General features: G+C 40.1%; 1 protein-coding gene across 1 annotated transcript; it reads left to right on the plus strand.

Moving 5' to 3' along the window:
* Window positions 1-635: 635 nt before the first annotated feature.
* On the plus strand, window positions 636-22541 carry LOC101833568 (interferon-induced very large GTPase 1-like). Its single transcript, XM_040756871.1, has 3 exons — window positions 636-774; window positions 4952-5022; window positions 14362-22541. The coding sequence occupies exons 2-3, from the start codon at window positions 4973-4975 to the stop codon at window positions 21629-21631; spliced, it is 7320 nt and encodes a 2439-aa protein (XP_040612805.1). The 5' UTR covers window positions 636-774; window positions 4952-4972; the 3' UTR covers window positions 21632-22541.
* Window positions 22542-23307: the final 766 nt, after the last annotated feature.

Consider the following 23307-nt stretch of genomic DNA (forward strand, 5'->3'; position numbering starts at 1 on the left):
TGCCCCTCCTTAGAATTGAAATGTGCTAAAGGAGGGAGGAAGCCCCACACACCTGCCTCCCCTTAGCTGTAGAACATCGTGACAGAGGGGACAGGTGAGGAGGCAAGGCTTTGTTGAAGCCCAATACAACAGGAAACTTCCTTCTGATAGAGTGTGGCTAGGTAAGAAGGGTTTCTCACTGAAGCTGGTGCTAACTAATTCTGGCTAATTTATCTAGCTAGCTTGCTCCTATCTCTGTCCCTGAGTGCTGGTATCAGAGATATCCACTGTGCTTGCAAAGCATTTATGTTTGTTCTGGAGGTGTGTACTCTAGTCCTAATTCTTGTATAGTTAGCACTTTATCCAGTGAGTCATTCCCCCGGCACCTGTCTAATTATCTGCTCTCTGATTCAAAGAGTATGACTTTCTTTTCTCATCTAACCCCCTCCTCCTCACAGCTACTAATAATATCTCCAGCTTGCATGCCCTTGTTACCTTTTCTCTCAGATCACAATAAAACTGGATTCTTAATCTCTTTATTTTAGATTAGTTACTTATAAACTGGACTCTGCACTCCTTAATGACACAACTAATTATATAAAGAGGAGTAACATGAAACACCTTCCAGAAGAAGAATTTGGAGGTTTGCCCTGGTTAAAGTAAATTCAGACTCTACCCTCCGATAAGGCACCCTGTCTGTACTGTAAATGACAGACTGCAGTCTTGCCTCCTCCAGGAAGGATCACACTCTGCCTGCATGTCTCTCCAGTGCAGAACCTGACCTCAAGGAGACAAGTAAGTGGAAAAGTAGGAGGGAAGAGGGGTGGACATATAAGTGTAAATAGAATAAACAGAATAGACGATGCAAAATAGGAATTTATAGAAAACTCAAGAGAGCCATTGGAGACACAGCGATTATGACATACTGACACCAGAAACATTATTTGGCAGTGAACCTAAAGTTCACATTGCAAGCTGTTCCACTGAAAACATGAAATGAAGCCAACTCTGAGAAAAACAGACTTCACTGCCCCATCTTTCAAGAATTAGTGTCATACTTATTGTGTAACCCTAGGATAAACAAGAAAACCTCTCACTGGGCAGTCTTCCTCTTCAAGCAGAGTTTCTTGTTTTCTCACAAGTTGGACCTAAGACCTTTTCCTCTTGAAGTTGCATTTTCTTTTCAGACAAACATTGCAATTTTCCAAGTGACAAGGCAAGCTGAAGTGAAGGGTGTGATACACATGCCTCTCTTTATACCTTAACACACCATAAAAGTTGGGGGAAATAACTTGAGATAGAAGGCAAAGCAATATTTCTACTCCTTCTGTCAAGGTTTGACAAAGCAGACACACAGTGGTTTCATTTGGAGGACAGGGAAGGTGAGGACTATCCCAATGACTTCTCAATTTCAGAAAGCTTGCAAACATTAATGAGACAAATTAAGTCCAAATTTCTGAATAGTCTTAAATTTTATATACTAGTAATAAGTCTAAAATTATGGGAGAATAACAGAAACCAAAAATACCTTGATTATTTTTATGAGCAAATAAATCAAAGACTGTAAATAAGGAGAGAGACCGTTTAAAATTTTATTGCAGACAATGGAATGGAACGTTTCCATCAGGAAAACTACATTGTAAGGTCTATAATATAAACATCTCAAAAGCCATGGAGAAAGAGATATTTTCTTATGTTTTTAATGTTTTGCTGTTATTGTGTGGTTTTTGCATGATGGGGAAAGCATACTTGCCAAACATACAAGTGGAAAACAGAGGACTCCTCTGTGGACTGTCTTCTCTATTTAACATTTATGTGGGTCCTAGGAATCAAATCAGGTTGTCAGGTTTATGTGGCAAATACTTTCTGAACCATATGGCTGGCCCAGAACAGGATCTTTCTTTTATGGGAAGATGAACATGACTAGGAAGAGGCTAATGTGAGCCAATCAATTAGAGGTTGCTTTCCCTTAAATGATCTAGGATAGAGAAAGAAGAGTTAGTTATAGTCTGTCTTTGGTAGAGGGTCAGATAGAGATCAGGAGCTGTGAAGCAGGAAAAACTTTCATTTAGTATTTGGTTTTTAACAAATCATAATGAGTAAATATTTACACTACTCTTTTCTGAGACAATGAACTGAATTTTAATGGGCTATGTCTGGCCTGACTTCAGTAAAAATGTAGTAGAACAGACACATGTCTCATCTAACTCTTGCATAATTCTTTGTCTAATCTTTTATATTTTTAATTCATTTAGGAAGGAAGGTCATTCTGTCTAGAATAAAACTTTACACTAAGAATCTTATCAAAGCTTTTAGGATGAAATCATGAGTGCAATAATTCCAAAAATCTTGGCTTGGCATCTAGTTAAATAAACATATACTGGTAAAAATGATACAGAGTATTTATTCTATTTAGCCGTTCTGGGATGAACACATACAGGGGAATCAGTGGTCCCTAAATCTATCATCAGCGTATTGGCATGGGAGATTTAGATTTAAAGAGAGAAATGTATGCCCAATTGAGCAGTCCTGGTTTGGTTGTGGTTCTATACATCATGAATCTATCAATGCCTCAGCAATTAGAAGGTGGTCACTCCTGCAAGGTGGTCCCATAATTGTTAAACTGTTCATCTATTCACTTGCCACAGAGAGCAGAGCCCAGCCCTAATGAAAAAAAATCTCATCTAAGAGATATATTATTCCTCTAACTTTTCCTCTTCTGGGAGTCAGTGTCCCTCAAGAGGAAATGTTAAGGACAGTAATTTATCTCTGTGTCTTTAGCCCTAATACAGACACACAATGAAGGCAGAGATGTCAGGCTTTAATCCTGCTTCAGAGACTGTAGGTGAAACTAATGAGTCTATGTCCTATTTCTACATCCACCAGCGCCACCAACTAGGACACAAGTGTTCAACACATGAGCCCATTAAGGACATTTCAGATTCAAGCACACAATAGGCACCTTGGCTACCTCCATCTTAGTTAGCAACTATAAATAAAGCTTCAATGACATCTGTATGCAGATGTTTCTGTGAACATAAGTTCTCAACTTCTTTGTGAAAATACCAAGGGATATGATTGCTTCATTCTATGATTAATGTTAAGTTTTGCAAAAACCCAAACAGTCTTCATAATTGATGTTCGCCTATTTGAATTCACATGACTTGGTCCACTCCCACTCAACAAAAACATTGAGTAATAGTTCATGATTGCTTTCACTTGCATTTCCAAAATGATATATCATGTAAAAATAAATGTTTCCTAAACCTATAAATAATCTGTAAATCTTCTTTGTGAGTAGCTTGCTAAAGTATTTGACCCAGTCTTTTATTGTGTTGTTCAATTTCATGCTATTGGTTTTTAAAGGTTGTGTTCTGATTGATAGTACTTTATTAGATATTTTCTCAAGAAACAGCTTCTGTTGTCTTCATTTTGTTTCTTATAGAGCAGAGATTTTTTATATTGAAAGAATGGTATTAGTTTTCTAACACTGTGACTAAATATCTGAGAAAATCAACTTAAAGGAGGAAAACTTTTTTATTTTAATTTTAAATAGCGGGAAGGCTGCCCTCAAAGGAAAAAGCTTCTCTTTACAGTGGTCAGCTTATTTAGGTACTGAAGCCACACAAAGCACAGAGTCAAGCAGCTTTATTGCACCTTCCAGCACTGTAAAGGGAAGCCTTCCCACCATCCTGGTTCCAGAGCCGCATCAGTCCCAAATAAACACACAGGAGGCTATATTCATTATGAAGCTGTTGGCCTTGCTTGTTTCTTACTGGCTATCTCTGACTTAAGTAATTACCCCATAATTGTTAATCTAAGTATATCTCTTACCGGAGAAGTTTCCAGGCTTCCTACCCCATGGCGTTACATCTTGACTCTACTGTGTTTTCCCTTCCCAGAGTCCTCCTGGACTCCTAGTCCCTCCTATCTTTGCTCCCTATTGGCTCAACAGCGCTTTATTGACAAATACACAGGACTTCCCCCATCACAGCACTGTGAAGCTAGCCAGTAGAGATGAAGCTCCCAAGCAAGTACCAGCTGGATCTACCCGTGTTCCCAGACTCCAGTATGGAGTGTCTTCAGCAATAAGGTCTTACTATCAATTTCTAGATTAAAAACAGGAGAATTGACCATAATTTGTAATGTTTGCTAACAACTAGTCAACAGCTGCAAAAAGGGCAATGCAGCGTTTTCACTGTTCAATTTTCTATCAGCCTGTAGTGTCTAGTAGGACAATGATCACCCATTTGTAAGATAACTCCATTTTAATTCTTTTTAAATATGTACACGTATACATTTGAGAAAGCATCTACAGTAGTAGGTCTCCTAATGACATTTTTAAAAGGTCTTCAATGTTAGTTATCCCTCCATATATTCTCTTCTCTACCCTTCCCTCTCATTTCCCACCATACATGCCCCCCGACTCCACTATCTTTGAATCATTTTAGATCAATGTGTTGCATGTCTCCTCCCTTTAAACATCACCATGGTCTTAGGACCCAGGGAAGAACAGAAGCTAGGATATCCATGGCTTTAAGTACATAGGAACAAAGAAAGGCTTGTCAGTCTATGTCCAGGGTAGCTTGTTTATTGGGGTAACAAGCTAGTTTATATATAGCTTGAAGACAAAGAAACAGGGGAAATTACCTAATTTGCCTACTCGGGTCATACTGGAGGCAAGTTGGCATTATCACATACCAAATCATCCCTGTGCAGGAGGACATGTGCAGAGGGAACAGACATCACAGCTGTCAGCAAAATAACATGCTGGCACCAGTTTTTGCTAGGAGTGGGGGGTTGGGGGAACCATTTGCTGGCTTTTTTAATGACACCTCTTATTCCTATGAAGTGGATCCTGGTTTTTCAACACAAGTGGGGTATGAACACCTGAATCCTACTAAAAACCTCTGAGAGATTTGTAGGTGCAGGCATATGCCATGGACTCATTTGACTCTGGAATTTCACACAGGATGGAATTACAGATGATTGCATGCTGCCATGTGGGTGCTGGGAACTGAAACCAGGTCCTCTGCAAGAACAGTAAGTGCTCTTAATTAATCTCTGTGCCCCTCCACACAGTTTTGCTTCCACTTTTACATCATGTAAATTATATATGCATATATAAATTATCTCATTTATCTATGTAAAATCTTGACCCTAATAAAGAAAATATAGGTTTTTTTCCCTTTGATGAGCTCATTCTACTGAATATGATTTCCTTCATTATTCATTTTCCAGAAAACAACATAATTTCATTCTTTATGACCAAATAAAACCATATTGTATATAGATGTCATATTTTTATTATCTATTCATTTTTTGTGAATAAGACATTTTTTCTTTATTTCATTCTCCTCAAGTTCATTGTTAGTATTTGGAAAGTTACTGATGATTTTAATGTTCATATACTGCCATAATACTCTGCTGAAACTGTTTGTCAATGCTAAAAGTTTTATGGTGGAAGCTTTAGAGTTTATGAAGTACAGGATCATATCATCTGTAGATATCGCAACATGAATTCCTTCCTTTCTTTCTGTTCACTGATTTAATTTATCTTGCCTTATTACTCTGATAAGATTCCAGGGACTACATTGATACACAGGTAGAAAAATGAACACACTTGTCTCAATCCTGATTTTAAAGCAAATACTTTTATTTTGTCCTCTTTTACCATACTGTTGACTACATATTTCTCAGATGTGGTCTTTTATATGTTCATGTATAGTAATGTGTGCTCTTCTCGTCAGCTGCCTGGGTCCTGCAGCAGTCTCAGCCCCTAAATAACACATGAAACAGTATATTAAATATGAAGCTATTAGACATTTGCTTGGTTTCTTATTGGCTAACTCTGACTTAATTATTAACCCATAACTGCTAATCTAAGTATTTCCACGTGGTCTTCTCTTACCAGAGAAAGGGTCCGGATCTGTTACTCCTCTGGTGTCCTATATCGTGATTGACTGTGCCTCTCTTTCCCAAAATCCTCCTCAAATCCTAGTCCCACCTATCTTGTTTCCCTATTGACCAACAGTGCTTTATTCAACAACTCAAAAGATAAGCACGTACACAAAAGGACTTCCCCCATTAATGTATGCTTCAAATTTTCCATCTATCTTCCCTATAAGGGTTAATATAGTATTTTGTCATTCACTAATTCTTATGGTTTCCTCTAAATTTAAAGGACAATTATTGATCTTTTCATTACTGATATTTAATTTTTTTCTTCTTCCTATTTCCTCTCTAAAATCCCACTTTCATTGTTCTCCGAAGACACAGATTCCAGTTTATTCATACATTTAGAATGTACTCAATGCCAGAAACAGTCCAGGAGACCTTCAGGCTTTCAGCACTGATTTGACTGCTAAGAAAGCATCCATCTTCCTAGATCAGAAATAAGTGTCTGTACTTTTCTAGTATGCAGATGACCATGGGGAACTATCCACCTTCTGTCACATAAGTCAGTCTAACAATTCATTTTTATAATATGCATATACATGCACTATTGGAATCTGAAGACCAGGATGCAACCACGTCTGAATGGCCTGCGCTGCTATACAATGACATGGCTATGTCTGGGCCCGAGTTGTAGCTGAGGGCCATGTCAGGATCTGTGGCCCTACTGCAACCATGGTCTATTTGGACCAATGTCCCTGGCCAAATCAGTGGCCAAGTAAGTGTTTCAGAGTTATACTACCACTGGAGGCAGTGGAGACATCCATAACCAACTGCTTCTGAGGACCATGTTGGAGTTGATGGTCCTACCATGGCTGGAGTCTGAACAGAAGTCCAGATCCTGCATTGTCATCCATGGTTACATAAAGGGCCAGAGTTTGGGCCGGTACCTGAGGCCTTGATTATGTCCAGTGGACACACAGCTGCCGGAACCATTCCACCTGAGTGGTCATTCCTCCTACCCAGAGCTAGGATTCATCTGGGTCCAGGCTACTTCCAAGGACCATGTCTGGGTCCATGGTCCACCTGTGACTGGTGTCTATGCTGATGCTGTGGCTAGTGTTAACAAAGGAGACCTTAGGAACCATGCAAGATTAAATCAGAGGGCTATGCTGAGTTGGCCCCACCCTTCACTGCCCTAGGAAAGCTGGCCTTGCCTGTCTCTGGCCCTACAGTGAGTGAACTGGCCCCTGCACTCAGGAGAGAGGGGCCCCTACCCCTCACCACAGGCAGGAATGAACCCACCCTGAGGGCATGCATATAGGGGAGCTGACTCCACCACCACACCTGAGGTGGGTGTCTCTAGTGGCTCAATCTGACATGCCTGGCTAACACCCACACCCATTGGCCTTGAATCAGACCAATGACACATTGCAATGAGCACTTGCCAGTCAAGCTGATGGGGCAAAGGGCATATGATATGACACACTGAAGCCTCCAATGTCACCAGGACAGATGAAGAGGTGACAGAGGACAGGAGAGAAGGATAAGCAGATATATTTATATTCCTGGTGTAGTTTTTGTTCTATTTTGGTTCATTGGGGTTATTATTTCGTTTGTTTGTTTGCTCGCTTACTTTGTTTTATTTTCTTTATGGGGGGGGTCACAGCAGGGATGATGAGGGATATGGTGGGAGCTTGGAGGTAAACAGAATTTGGGTGCATGGTGTGAAACCCCAAAAGATTCAATAAAGAAGTTTTAAAATGCTAATGTCCATTTATAAGTGAGTATATACCATGTTTGTCTTCCTGGGCCTGCGTTACCTCACTCTGGATGATTTTTTTTCTAGCTCCATCCTCTGGCCTGCAAGTTTAATGATGTCACTTTTTTATCCAAGTAATATTCCATTCTTCAGTTTAGGGACACCTAGGTTGTTTCCAGTTTCTTGATACTGTAAATAAAACTACTACAAACATAGTTGAGCAAGTGTACTTGAGGTAGAATGGAATGTCTTTGGTGCAAAATAGTGGAAATGCTATGTTTTGAGGTAGATTGACTCACAGTTTTCTGAGGAAATGTCATGTGAATTTCCATAGTGGCTGTACAAGTTTTCCCTCCCACCAGTAATGGAGGAGTGTTCGCCTTGCTCCACATCCTCTCAAGTACATACTTTCTCTTGTGTTTTTCACTGTAGCTATTCTGACAGTTCTAAGATGGAATCTCAAAGTAGTTTTGATCTGCATTTCCCTGATGGCTAAGAATGTTGAACATTCTTTAAGTGTTTCTCAGCCATGGGAGTTTTCTTTCTTCAGATTCAGTGCTTAGATCTGTACCCCAGTTTCAATTTGAATTTTTGATATCAAGTTTCTTGAGTTCTTTACATACTTTGGATACTAGCTCTCTGTCAGATACAGAGCTGGTGAAAATCTTTTCTCATTCTTTTGGCTGCTCTTTTGTCCTAGTGACAGTGTCCTTCACCTTACAGAAGATTTTCAGTTTCATTAGGTCCCATTTATTGATGGTTTATGTTAGTGCGTGTGCTATCAGTATTCTGTACTCAAACTTGTATCCTGTACCAGGGAGTTCGAGGATATTCTCCACTGCCTCTTCTATAATGTTCAGTGTATCTGGTTTTATTATGTTGAATTTTGATCCACTTGGACTTGAGGTCTGTGCAGAGTCATAGATATGGATCTCTTTGCAGTCTTCTACATGCAGACAACCAGTTAGAGCAGTATCATTGATAGAAAATGCTTTCTTTTTTCCATTGTGTATTTTTATATTCATTATCAAAAATCAGGTATCATTCAGCATACAAACATATGGCTGTGTCTTCAATCAATTCCATTAATCAATGTGGCTGTTTTTATGTCAATACCATGCAATTTTTCTTTCTATAACTCTGTAGTAGAGCTTGAAATCTTCAGTTTTTCTATTTTCCAGGATTGCTTTAGCTGCCCTGGGTTTGCTTGAGTATTGTGGTTTCAAGGTGTATAATGAATTGCATTAGAATTTCAATGGGAAGTAAATTGAATTTGTAGATTATTTTTGGTAAGATGACTGCTTTTACTATGTTAATCTTACCAATTCATGAGCATGGGAGATCTTTTCATCTGCTGATATCTTCCTCAATTTCTTTCTTCAAAGTCTTCAAGTTTTATAATACAGTTTTTTTTACAGTTACCTCAAGATAGTTTATATAATTTGTGGCTGTTGAAAAGGTCATGGGAAGAATAGAGGAGAGCAAGAAAAAAGATGCCTTAATAGAGGGAACCATTATAGGTTTAAAGAGAAATCTGGCACTAAGGAATTGTCCAGGGATCCACAAAAATGACCCCAAATAAGAATCTAAGCAACAGGGAGAAGCCACGTTAAATGCCCTTCCCCTATAATAAGATTGATGACTACCTCAAATGTCATCTTAGAGCCTTCACCCAGTAGCTGATGTAAGCAAAAGCAGAGATCCCCAGTCAAGCCCTTCTGTAATCCAGTTGTAGAGAGGGAGGAGAGGTGAGCAAAGGGATCAAAACCATGATGAGGAAACCCACAGAAACAGCTGACCTGAGCAAGTGAGAGCTCACGGACCCCAATCTGACAGCTAGTGAACTAGCACATGACTGAACTAGGCCCCATGAATGTAGGTGTCAGGAGGCCTGGCGGTCAGTCTATGGGGTCTCTGGGGCTGGAAACAGTATTTATCCCTAGTGCATGAATGGACTTTGGGAGCCCATTCCTCTGTGGAGGGATAGTGTCTCAGCCTAGATACATGGTGGGGGAGAGGGGCTAGGCCCTGTCTCAAATGATATACAGACTTTGATGATGCCCTCACTCTTCCTGGGGAGTGGATAGGAAGGGTGGAATGGAGGAATCAATCAATGGATGGCATGGGAGGATGGAAGGGAGAGAGAACTGGGATTGATACACAATTGTTTCTAATTTAAATAAAAAAGAAAAAGTCACAAAATTAAAGCAGAAAAGGGTTTTGTTTTCCAAATTTCTTTCTCAACCACCTTGTCTTTTGTGTACAGGAGAGCTACTGTTTTTGTTTGTTTGTTTTTTGTTTTTGTTTTTGTTTTTTGTTTTTTTTTTAGTTAGTCTTGTATCTATAGCCACTTTATTGAAGGAGTTTATCAGCTAAAGGAGTTCCCTGGTAGAATTTTTGGGTCTCTTTTGTATTCTATCATAATATCTGCAAATCCACTATACTCTGACTTCTTCCTTTCCAATTTGTGAGGCAAAAGTGATAACCACTATACTACTGATATCAGAATCTCCTTGATCTCTTCCAGTTGTCTTATTGCTCTTTCAGGTATGATAGTGAAAAAGATACGGAAAGAGATGACAGATTTTTTAATTCCTGATTTTGGTAGAATTGCTTTGAGTTTCTCTGCATTTAATTTGATGTTCCCTGTCTGCTCGCTGTAAATTGCCTTTATTATGCTTAGTTTTGTTCCTTGTATTCCTGATCTCTCCAAGAGTTTTATTATGAAGACTTACTGGATTTTGTCAAAGGCTTTTCAGCACCTAGTGAGACAATCATGAATTTTTTTTCTTTCGGTTTGCTCACATGGTTGATTACAGTGACTGATTTTCTCTTTTTTCTTTTCTTTATTTAAATTAGAAACAAGCTTATTTTACATGTCAATCCTTGTTCCCTCTCCCTCCCATCCTCCTCTTCCCCCTACCAACCTCCTATCCCATCCCATTTCTGCTCCCCAAGGAGGGTGAAGCCTTCCATGGGGGATCTTCAAAGTCTGTCATATCATTTGGAGCAGTGCCTAGAACCCCTCCCATGTGTCTAGGCTAAGAGAGTGTCCTTCTATGTGGAGTGGGCTCCCAAAGTCCATTCATGTACTAGGAATAAATACTGATTCACTACCAGAGGCCTCATAGATTAACCAGACATCCAAACTGACATCCATGTTCAGGGGCTCTGGAACAGTCCTATTCTGGTTTCCCAGCCATGAGCTCGCCCTTCTTCAGGCCAGCTGTTTCTGTGGGTTTCTCCAGCCTGGTTTTGACCCCTTTGCTCATCACTCCTCCCTCTCTGAAACTGGGTTCCAGAGTTCAGCTCTGTGTTTAGCTGTGAGTGTCTGCTTCTGCTTCCATCAGCTACTGGATGAAGGCTCTAGGATGACATATAAGGTAGTCATCAATCTCACTAGCAGAGAAAGGTATTTAAGGTAGCCTCTCGACTATTGCTTAGATTGTTATTTGGGGTCAACATTGTAGATCTCTGGACATATCCCTAGAGTCAGATTTCTCTTTAAACCTATAATGGCTCCCTCTATTATGATATCTCTTGTCTTGCTCTCCTCTATTTTTCCCTTGACTCGATCTTCTTACTCGCTCATGTCCTCCTCTTCCCTCTTCTCCCTTTCTCTTTCTCCTAACTTACTCTCCCCTCCCCCTATTCTCCCAATTAGCTCAGGAAATGTTGTCCCTTTCCCCTTCTCTTTGGGACCATGTATGTCTCTCTTAGGGTACTCCTTGCTTTCTAAATTCTCTGGCTGTGTGAACTGTAGGCTAGTAATCCTTTGCTCTAGTCTAAAATTGATGTTTGTCTTTTTGTGACTGGAACATGTCACTCAGGATGGTTTCCCCTAGTTCCATTTACTTGTCTACAAATTTCAAGATTCCATTGTTTATATTTTGTTGCTTTTTTCCCCCACTGAATAGTACTCCACTGTGTAAATGTACTACATTTCCTTCATCCATTCTTCAGCTGAAGGACATCTAGGTTGCTTCCAGGTTCTGGCTACTACAAATAATGCTGCTTTGAACATGGTTGAACCCATGTCCTTGTTGTATGAACGTGGGTCTTTTGGGGATATACCTAAGCATCGAAGACTGATTCTCATTTTCCTGAGGAACCAGGAATACTGATTTCCAAAGAGGCTGTACGAGTTTTCACTCCCACCAGAAGCAGAGGAGTGTTCCCCTTTCTCCACATCCTTTCCAGCATAAACTGATAGTGACTGATTTTCATATGGAGAACCATCCATGCATTCATGGGATGAAGATACTTGATATATATGATATGTGATTCAGTTTGTGGATATTTTATTGAGTATTTTTGCATTTATATTCATTAGGTAAATGGTTTTATAATTTTCTATCTCTATTGAATCTTTGTGTGATTTGTATGGGTTGTATATCAGGATGACTGTGGCCTCATAAAATGAATTTGGCAATGTTCCTTCTGTTTCTACTTGATGGAATAATTTGAGTAGTGTTTATGTTAGCTCTTCTTTCAAGGTCTAGAAGAATTCTGCACTAAAACCATCTGGCACTGGGCTTTTTTTTTGTAGTTGTTATTTGGGGAGATTTTAATGGCTGCTTCTATTTCCTTAGGGATTATAGATCTATTTAAATTGTTATTATAATCTTAATTTAACTTTGGTAAATGGTATAAAGAGAAATTTACCCATTTCTTTTAGATTTTCTGATTTTGTGGAGTACAGGTTTTCAAAGTGCACTTAAACATTCTTGGATTTGGGGGGGTGGTTCAAATGCGAATATCCATAGTCTCATTTATATGGGTGCTTAGTCCCCAGTTGGTGGAACTCCTTTTGAAGGATTAACAGGTGTGGCCATGTTGGAGGAGATATGTCACCAGAGGTGGGTTTTGAAGATTCAAAAGATTCAAGACATTCCCAATATCTGTCTATCTATCTATCTATCTATCTATCTATCTATCTATCTATCTATCTATTATCTATCTTCCTAATCTCTCCTTACATTTCCCTCCCCTCTCTCGATATCCGTCTTTCTCTGTGTCTCCATGTCTGTGTCTCTGTCTGTCTGACTGTCTGTCTGTCTGTCTGTCTGTCTGTCTCTCTCTCTCTCTCTCTCTCTCTCACACACACACACACACACACACACACACGCACAAACACATACACACAGAGAAAAACATACAACTCTCTCAATTTCTGTCTGTATTGTGAGCTCTCAGTTACTGCTTCATTACCATTCCTGCCTAACCCCTGCCATGCCCCAGACATCATGGTCACAGACATCTGACACCATAAGCCCCAAATGAAACCAATTCTTTTATAAGATGCCTTAGTCACAATGTATGATCACAATAGAAAGGACACTAAGACAGCATCCTAGGACAAAATTTGAAAGTTAGAAATGAGTGACAGACATGCACAAAGTAGAATTTATTTATGATGGCAGGTCAAATAAATACTACATAACTTAAGGTGTATTCAAGAAATTTTCATGGGAAACAGTCAACATAGGTCTCATAGAAACAAATATAGAAAATTTAATCAGCTTTTATTTAAGATAAGAACTAGGTTATCACCTAACTGTGTATTCAATCTTAACCATTAATTTAATGGTTCTGATGTTGAGTCAATGTAGGAAGAAATGCTTAAAACTAATTTATTACATTGAAGCTCATTTTTTAATTTTTTAAATTAAAATTAAAAACAATCTTACTTTACATACCAATCCCAGTTTCCTCTCCTTCCTGTCCTCCCATGTTGTCCACCAATAGCCACCCCATCCCACCCTGCATCCACTCCCCAGGGAGGGTGAGGTCTCCTTTGCGGGATCATCAAAGTTTGTCACATCATTTTGGGCAGGACCTATGCCCTCCTCCATGTATCTAGGCTGAGAGAATATCCCTCCATGGGGTAATGGGCTCCCAAAGTCCATTCATGCCCTAGGGATAAATACTGATTACACTGTCAGAGGCCCCATAGACTGCCCTGGCCTTCCAGCTAACACCCACATTCAGGGAGCCTGGTTTTGTCCTATGCTGGTTTCCCAGCTGTCAGACTGGGGTCTGTGAGCTCCCACTTGCTCAGGTCAGTTGTTTCTGTGAATTTCCCTAGCATGGTCTCAATCCCTTTGCCCATCACTCCTCCCTCTTTACAACTGGATTCCAAGAGTCAGGCTCAGTGCTGAGCTGTACATCTCTGCTTCTGCTTCTATCACCAACTGGATGTAGGCTCTAGGATGGCATATAAGATAGTTATCATTCTCATTATAGGAAGGGCATTTAAGGTGGCCTTTCAACTATGGCTTATATTCTTAGTTGGGGTTATCCTTGGGGAGCTCTGGACATTTCCCTAGTGCCATATTGCTCTTTAAACTTATGGGAGGGGGGAGAGTAGAGGAGAGGGAAGTAGTAGAAAGGGAATAGAGAAGGAGAACATGAGGGATCAGAAAGATCTAGTGGAGGGAAAAATAGAGACAGAGATAACGAAAAGATATACCTTAAGAGAGGGAGCCATTATATATTTAAAGAGAAATCTGGTACATTATAGCTATTAATGATAGCCAGACACATAAACTATATTCAGCAAATAGAAATGGATATAAGAAACATTTTAAACAACTGTAATTAAGATAATTAGATGAAGGCATGAAGAGATTTGCAGACTAGGCTCTTAAGAACCCTCACACATTAATGTGGACAAGAATTCTTACACTTGAGAAACTGACTGAATATGTACCTTTTCTTCACAGAGCCATGGAAACAGAAAAGTGCATCCATGATGAGCCTCAGTCCAGAAGCAGAAGACAGCAAAATCTCCAGGAGGTGCTGACAGAATTGGGGCTGTCTATTGACTACTGGCTGCCTAAGCTTCAGGAAGACCTGGGTGTGACCTGTGCCCAGGCCTTACAACACTTAGAAGAAAAAGACCTCCAGAAGCTGAAGTCCCAGACACAACACACATGGGAGAAAAAGGCCCTAGAGAAGCTGATTGACTTCTCACAGCCAAACAATGTTGCACACTTCCAAGAGACTCCAGGACAGATGATAAAGAACAGGCAAAGGCAGGCAGGACAGGCACTGCAGGAACTGAGGGCCTTGCAGTCACAAGGGAAGCACAGACAGGAAGAGGCAGTGAGGAGGAAAGAAGCAGAGCTGAGACAGGCAATGGAGATCCCTGAAGAGTGCTGGCCTGGACTTGAAGTGCCCCTAAAAGACGTCACTGAAACAATGGAGAGACATCTCAGTCACATAGAACAGACACTGGCAAACAGTGAAAACTTCTCAGATAGAGACCTGCTAAGATTCACATCTGGAGGGCTGGCTCTGCAGGGAATTTATAAGGCCTCCCACCAAAAGGACCTGGTAGCAAGGAGAGAAGAACTACTCAGGGTCCCTCAGGAATTCATCCTCTTTGGATCTGAGCAAGGAAAACAGATGGAAACAAAAGAGTTTGCATCTTCCAAAGAAGAATCCCAATTCACAGAAACTGTGGAAAAACTCGGTTTCAGATTAACACTGTCAGCAAAGGGTGGAGGCTGGGGATTTAGTTCAGAAGGTGGGATGGACAAAGTCAAGCATTCAGAATCCACAGATGCCCACCAGTCACATTCTAAACACTCTTATTTCTGCTCATCAATGTTCAGCTACAACCCACTAGCCTCCTTCCACTTCAGCAATGATCAGCTCCAGCTCTCCACCGCTGCTCTCAAGGAACTGAAAATCATTGAAGAGCAACTGGAACACACTGATGGACCAGACAGATTCCTCTCACTGAGGAATAGGACTGAAAACTTCTTCAACAGATTTGGCTCTCATGCTAATCAAGGCCCTCTACACCTTGGGGGAATCTATTGCTGGAAGGCCATTTCAGAGGGTTTCATAAGTGACCATCTGGATCAGGTGAAGCAGCAGACAGCAGAAGCTTTGAATGCCTACATAAGGGCAAGCTACAGTGGCTTTGGGATTAAAGTTGGGGGAGAGATAACAGCATCAGACTCACATTCAGTAAGATCCTACAAAAATTCAACTAACCAGCAGATTCAATTAAAAGTGAAATTATCTGTGGCTCAGATAGGTGGACCACCAGAAGCTAATGGAATTTCTCAGTGGACAACTGGACTTCTTGCCAGCAATAAAACGTGGTCTGTCATTGACCGAGAACTTCAGCTGGTGCCCATTTGGGACATCATCCTGTCTAACCACAGAAACAATTTTAAGGACCCCTTTCTGGTGGCTAGTTGCCTAGCAGACAACTACTCTGCTCTGACAGGCCTTGCTGCCCACATCCAGGCTGGAGAAGAGATGCTGAGTTCCATAAAGGAAGCAGGAAAATTCCTGGATGATGTGAAATCCTGGGAGGTCTCTGACCCAGAAGAACAGCTTAACAACATGATAGGATTCATGCAAGCATTGGCTCACAAAACAAAAGGGTATGACATTTGGATTAATACATGCCTCACAAACTGGGATCTACAAAATTTTCTCATGAGGACTGTCAACTTTTGCAAGACCTCATCCATCGAAAAAACACAGTTTATTAAATCTCAGTTCCGCAGCCTTCTAGAACCTCATGTCTACAAAGTGAAAAACTTTCCTCAGGTAAGGTCAGTCATTCAGTGGATCTACCACACAGAGTCAGAGGAACAGCAAGTCAAAATCACTGAATTGTCTGAGTTCCTTAGACATTTGAAAGAAATCCAAAAATCTCTCACAGAAGCAAACATCAAATCTGAGTTCCCAGAAACAGTGGAAGGGGCTCAAAGGAAGGCCACCTGTGATGTCACCACAGCTCTTGACTCCTTCTTGATCTACCTCAGAGAAGCAGAGCAGCCAGACATGCAGCTGCTACTACTCTCCATTGCAGCTGGTGCAGGCTATCAGCTGGAAAGCAGGATTTTCCAGCCTCTCCTGGGGTGCGCTGAGTTAACCTACCTTCTTGATGAAATACAAACTGTCCAACACAGATATCAGGAACTCAAAACTATCTGCATTGACAGGGCACAGGCATTCCTGGTGCTCAAAGCTCTGACGACAACTGTTGGGGTCTCAGCCATTTCTCCAGAAGAAAAAGCACAACGCTTGGCATTAACAAGGCAACACATGGAGCACTTATTGTCTACTAAAGTTGTGCATGCCCTCACAAAATTTGGAACAGATCATTATTGGGAAAATTTAGAGAGTAATTTGAGATTACTCATTGATGGGAAATATGAAGACATCATCTCTTCTTTGCAGATGGATGAGGTGAGAAAACAATTGCAAAGTCTCCTGAATAAAAAGAAAGAATCTTATGAACAAGAAGAAAAAGAGGTGATAGAAAAAGGACCTTTCCTAGACTTACTCCAGCGTCTAGGCCTACAACATTACTACCCAAAAAGCATGAGCAGAGCTGACTTCCATATGATTTACAAGACTTCTGTGTACAACACACAGCCAAGATGTGAAGAGGAACTTCCCTTTTATTTCCTACAAAAGCTACTGATGCTAGATTGTGGGTTCAGACATCTGATCTTCAAAAAAGCTGGAAATGCAGAAACTGGAGACTTTAAAGGTGCCTCTGACCAGGAAGATGATGTTATTGATCCATATGAAGAGTTGTTTGATGACAGAGAGGAAGTCACTAAATCTTTAGGCACTGAGTCCCAGTACCACATTCACCCAATGGACATCCAGATGGCCATTTTTCATTGTGCAGATGATCTTGCCAGGCAATATATTTTGTCCAAACTTTCCATTTGTCAATTTGCACTACCCCTTGTAGTGCCAAATCCCAATAATTCTCACATGGAATTTTCTCTCTGGTCTCTCAGGCAAGTTAGGAAAAGTTGGCAAGAGTCAAGTAAATCACCACAGGACAAAAGTTACAGTCACAAGAAAGAGCAGATGTGCTGTGTCTCTAGTCCCATTGTGTCCTTCATTAGAGTTGGAAATATCCTTTCTGCTTCTAAATCTCAGATCATGAACTCTCTCCTCAGCAGACATAAACATGATGTGTTTTTTCACAGACACAGCAGAGGAAGCAGCAAACACTGTCTCCTGATGGAGGGAGTGGTGGAGATATGCTGGTTCTGCCCAGGAAGCCAAGGTGAGGACATATTTGACAAGTGTGTGGCTTTCACAAACCTTCATGGAGATGCCAAAGAACATAGGCAACAACTCAGCTTCCTGCAGGATGTCTCTTCTCTCATCGTGATCCTCATGTCAGCTTCTGATAACAATAAAGAAAACCAAAAACTTGTCAGACACCTGTGGCAGTCATCAAAATCTCTGGTCTGTTTAATTGATGACAAAGAAAAAGTAATGACTAATAATTCTGGAAAAAAGGTAAGAATTGGCATTAGGAATAGAAACGAGGCAGAATTAACAGAAGAACTCATGACCACCATCAAAAATTTACTGGAGATCTCTGGCACTGCTCTCAGTATAGAAGACTGTTCACAGGTGGCTCGAAAACAAGGATTCAAGATTGATGAAGACCAAAGAAAATTGAAGGAAGCCAAAGAAAAAGCCCAGACAAATATGGAACTCCTGAAACAAACCAAGTTGTCTCAGGTAAAAGAAAATTTGGTACCTCTTCAGGGACAACTGTGGCACCTTTGGTGTAAGAAAGACAAAGAACTCTATCATCTGCAAGAAAAGGGGCATCGGAGCATTGAACAACACAAGAATGACATTGAGACAGAAAAACAAAAAATACGATGGCAGCAGTTTAAAAAGGCCTTCCCCCTCAATGATTTAATGCAATCTGTCTTAAAAATTCTCAAAGAAGACTCAGAAAATGATCTCAAACTTTACTTCTTATACTGGTTAAGTGTAGTTTTGGAAAACCTAACCAAGGAACATTTGGAGATTTTACATGAAAATCAGCAAATTTTATGGTCACAGGTACAGGTAGAAAAGAAAAAGGCAGAGAAAAGCAACTTGCTTACACTGTGGCAGAAACAGATAGAAGCCATCTCTACGGAGATTCTTAACTGCACTTTTGGAATTGAGCACCTTCTCCGAGAAGTTGGCCAGATCTATGAAGCTCTGGAAGAAACTTCCTCCTCTAGAGATAGCCTTTTTCTCTGCCTCCCCCAAATAGCTGCAGATCTGTTGGTAGCTGGTGTTCCCATTGAGCTCATGGATGGGGATGCTTCATATGTGCCTCTAAAGTGGGTGGCAGCTGTTTTTGACAAGGTCTCAGAGAAACTTGGAGATAAAAGACTGTTTGTTCTCTCTATCCTTGGTCTGCAGAGCTCAGGGAAGTCTACCCTACTGAATGCACTGTTTGGGTTAGAGTTCACAGTTAGTGCAGGCAGATGTACCAAGGGAGCCTACATGCAGATCTTGGAGGTGGATGAGAAATTTGCAGAAGAGGTTGGCTTTGATTTTATGCTTGTTGTAGACACAGAAGGACTCCGGGCTCCAGAACTCAACAATAAATCCCAGAATTGGGACAATGAGTTGGCTACATTTGTTATTGGCCTTGGGAACTTGACTCTGATCAATATTTTTGGGGAGAATCCATCAGAGATGCAGGACATCCTCCAGATAGTTGTTCAGGCCTTTCTGAGAATGAAACAAGTGAAAATCTCCCCCAGTTGCATCTTTGTCCATCAGAATGTAGGAGAAGTAACAGCAAAAGACCAAACTATGGAAGGACGAAGGAGACTGGAGCAGAGACTGGATGAAATGACCGCATTAGCAGCTGAACAGGAAGAGTGCTCAAACATAACCCACTTTAATGATGTAATTAAATTTGATGTCAATAGTCATGTCTACTACTTTGCCCACCTCTGGGATGGCAATCCACCAATGGCTCCTCCTAATCCTCGCTATAGTCATAATGTCCAGGAACTGAAGAGTGGGATTCTTAGGATTGCCCAGCAGGAATCCAGGGGAAGAATCATGAAGATCTCAGATGTCAAATTTAGAGTTCAAGATTTGTGGAAGGCCCTGGTCAGTGAGAATTTCATTTTCAGTTTTAGGAACACACAAGAGGTCATAGCCATGAGTAAACTGGAAACCATGTATAACCGCTGGACCTGGGAACTGAGGAATCATGTGCTGGAATTACAGAATCAGTTGAACAATCAGATTCAAAATGGAAAAATCCCGACACTCACAACCGATGTACTAGAAGGTCCACTTAACAACAAGTATGAAACTATCAAGCAAGAATTTGACAAGTATTTTGAAGAAGACCCGGAGAGTGATACATTGATACAATGGAAAGCAAATTTTGAACATAAGCTACTAATTCTTAAAGATGCACTTATTTCAGACACCAGAAGCAAAGGCAATGAACTCATCAGTCTTAAAAAAAGCCAAGAAACACTAGATAACCAAAAGTCACAATATGAAAACGAATTGTTAGAGAGGAGTCGAAAGTTGGCTTTACGTCTGAAAGGTAAAGAATTGAATGATGAAGAGTTGCGTGAGAAATTCAATCAAGTTTGGACAAATTGGATTTACAATGTGTCTTCTACTGCACCTCCTGTTACAGAGCCCAACATAGATGGGGATGCTGAAAGCATTTTTCTAGGTTATTTCAAAAAGGAAAGAAATATTGCAGAAAAACTAAAAAGAAAGGATGGAGAAATATTTGACATTGATTATGAGAAGCATGTCCAAATGAAAAAAAAATATCATATAATTCCAAGGACTTTAGAAACTTGCCATAAAGAGTCCATTAATAAAACTACTAAGAACATTTTTTTAATATTTAATGATACAATTACAAGCATTTGGAAGCAAAAGCGTGATTACAATCAGAACGATTTTCATAAAATCCTGAGGATATTAGAAACGTCTGTTTCCCCTGAGGAAGATTACACATTTACCAGAGACTACACCATTGACTTAGCCTTATTTTTATTCCAAAAAGCATCTAAGAGTTTCAAAGAAATGCATGAGGCATTCAAGAGATCAAATGACCCTGTGAACTATCTGGAGATCAAGAAAGATGATTTCTTCATGAGTTTTAAGATCTCCTGCCAAGGTGCTACCTCCATTACATCCTTTGTTGACTTCCTGTGGCTCAAGCTCACTCCTGCTATCTCTACCACCATATGGGACAAAATAGGTCTTAAAGTAGCTGGGGACATGAGAGCTACCTGCCCTGAATTCAATGGAAACAGGGCTAACTTGGAGAATCATATTCTCATTTCTCTGGCAGAAGAAGAAAACTTTGATAAGTATTGGCAATACATTCATCAGCCACATTCCTTTTTCAGGGATTACATTAGAGACCACATTAGAACATACTGTTCAGAAAAAGAAGGTGAAAAAGTAAAAACTTTTTTAAAAATAAGTTTAGGTGACATCAAGAATGCCATCCTCACTGCTATTCACAAGACCACAGAAGTCGCTTATGATAATAGCAGCACCGCTTCTCGCTGGTTGGATTTGTTCTGTGATCATCTAGGGAGCAACTTGATCTTTCCAAGAAGAGACCTGATAAGCATCGAGCACCAGGAGATTAAGGATACTGAGTTTCTCAAAGAAGCCATGAGTGCAGCTTTGGATCCTGCAATGAGGAAAGTAGAAGAGGACTGCTCAGGGAGGCCCATAGATGAAATAGTTCCTGACATTGAGAAAATTCTCTCTGAGCATCTCTGTGGCTGCTGGAAACAGTGTCCTTTTTGTAAAGCAATTTGTACAAACACTATTCCCTCACATGAAGGAGACCACAGTGTGCCTTTCCACCGCCCTCAGGCTGTCAGTGGAGTCCATTATCATAAAACAGACTACTTTGTCACTGACATCTGTACTACTTCTGTAGCAAGTGATCGTTCATTTATTTTAAATGATATCCGTACATTCCTATACAAGAAATATCGAGAAGCAGGAGGTGATTATGCCACATGGAGCATCACTCCAGACTTATCTACCCAGCCGTATTGGAAATGGTTTATCTGTCACTTCAGATCGAAGCTTGAAGAGAAATATGGAAGAAAATTTACAAATTTAGGTGCTATTCCAGATTCTTGGAACAGAATAAGAAAGCAAGAAATTCTTGATGACTTGAAAAAATAATGATTGCCAAAATCAACACTAGCACTGCCACAAAATTTCAAATTAACATAGGAAACGTCATATCAATTTAGGTAGCCCCTTCAAGATTATACTTTATAAATGAAATAAGTAAAATCAAATTAGTTAATATTTCAGTATTTGAAGATTTTCTTCTAGAAAGATTTTTTCTCTTGATCTTCTGCTTAAATATAATGTACTAAATATGTGAATATATAGTAAAAATTAGTATCCATTCACAAGCCTATTTCAAACTTCATTATTTCTTTTTTTCCTTTTTTTGAAATTGAAATTAGAAACAACCTTCTTTTATGTGTCAATACCAGTTCCCTGTCCCTCTCCTCCCCCCCTCCCCTGCCCCCCAACAACCCTCTATCCCATCCCTTTTCTGCTCCCCAGGGAGGGTGAGGCCTTCCATGGCTGGTCTTCAAAATCTATCATACCATTTGGAACAGGGCCTAGACCCTTCCCCATGTGTCTAGGTTGAGAGAGTATCTCTTTATGTGGAGTGGACACCCAAAGTTCATTCGCATACCAGACCCATAGATTAACCAGACCTCCAAAGTGACATCCAAATTCAGGGGGTCTGGAACAGTCCCATGCTGGATTCCCAGCTATTTGTTTAAATGTTTAGTGACTGAGGGAAAGTTGAGTCATTTCTGGCTATTGTTGATTCCTTTACAGCAAATGAATGGTAAGTTCAACCAACGTATACATCTGGGGAAATGCTACAATTTGCCTTAAATTAGTTTAAATGGATGTTTTCACCCACTCCAGTCGTGAAAAAACACTTCTGACTTTCATTGTATCAACATTCATTGTTTATTGATGATGCCAAAATAAAGAATTTTAGTAATGTCTCTTCTGGAAAAACAAATAAACCAGACTTGGTCAGTACATATTTTCAAGGAAATAAAGAAAAATAAATAAACAAACAAAAAATAAATAAATACTATTTTTCAGATTATGTTATTACTCTTTTGTCCATTATATCTTGGTGTTTTTCTGTTAATCATTGAAAACACATACAAACCACAAATATTAGTATTCAAACCTGGTGTTACATAGCTACAAACACTGCATCCTGTAACAGTGACAGGCCTTGCAAGTTATATTCTTTCAATGGTATCACAAATGTTGTAGGATTAACCAAACACCTTCTGATTGGATTTAAGACCATTTCCATGAGTGGATCCACTTCTGACATTGTTATAAAAAGGTCATTAATCTGATATTAGATTGGTTTTAGGCCTAGTGGAATACCTATTATTATTGTTTTGGTAAAGCAACATAGCAGTACAACGATTGCTACACCCATATATCAGTGATTTGCTTGATCTGCAGCAGAGAATCTCTTATAGTATATGGGAGCTAACACAGAGACCCACAAGTAGACAATGTATTGAGAGTGAAAGACCTTAGGAGCACTCAGTTCTAAATGGTGTATGTTCATCTGTTGGGGAAGTCCTGTTATTTGCCTGTTATTTGTCAATAAAGTACTGTTGAGCCTATAGGAATCTAGATAGGTGGGGCTAGGAGTCCAGGAGGATTCTGGGAAGGAGAAACACTGAGAGTCAACATGTAATGCCATTGGGGTAGGAGCCCAGAACTATTCTCCGGTAAGAGACATACTTAGATTAACAATTATGGGGTAATTACTTAAAGCAGAGCTAGCCAGT

This window comes from Mesocricetus auratus, unplaced genomic scaffold, assembly GCF_017639785.1.
Source record: "Mesocricetus auratus isolate SY011 unplaced genomic scaffold, BCM_Maur_2.0 Super-Scaffold_4256, whole genome shotgun sequence".
NCBI lineage: Eukaryota > Metazoa > Chordata > Mammalia > Rodentia > Cricetidae > Mesocricetus > Mesocricetus auratus.

Coding starts and splice junctions, on each gene's coding strand:
- LOC101833568 (XM_040756871.1), top strand. CDS start 4,973: ATGCTGCCATGTGGGTGCTGGGAACTGAAACCAGGTCCTCTGCAAGAA. Junction 5,023..14,361: donor CCAGGTCCTCTGCAAGAACA/GTAAGTGCTCTT, acceptor TTTTCTTCACAG/AGCCATGGAAACAGAAAAGT.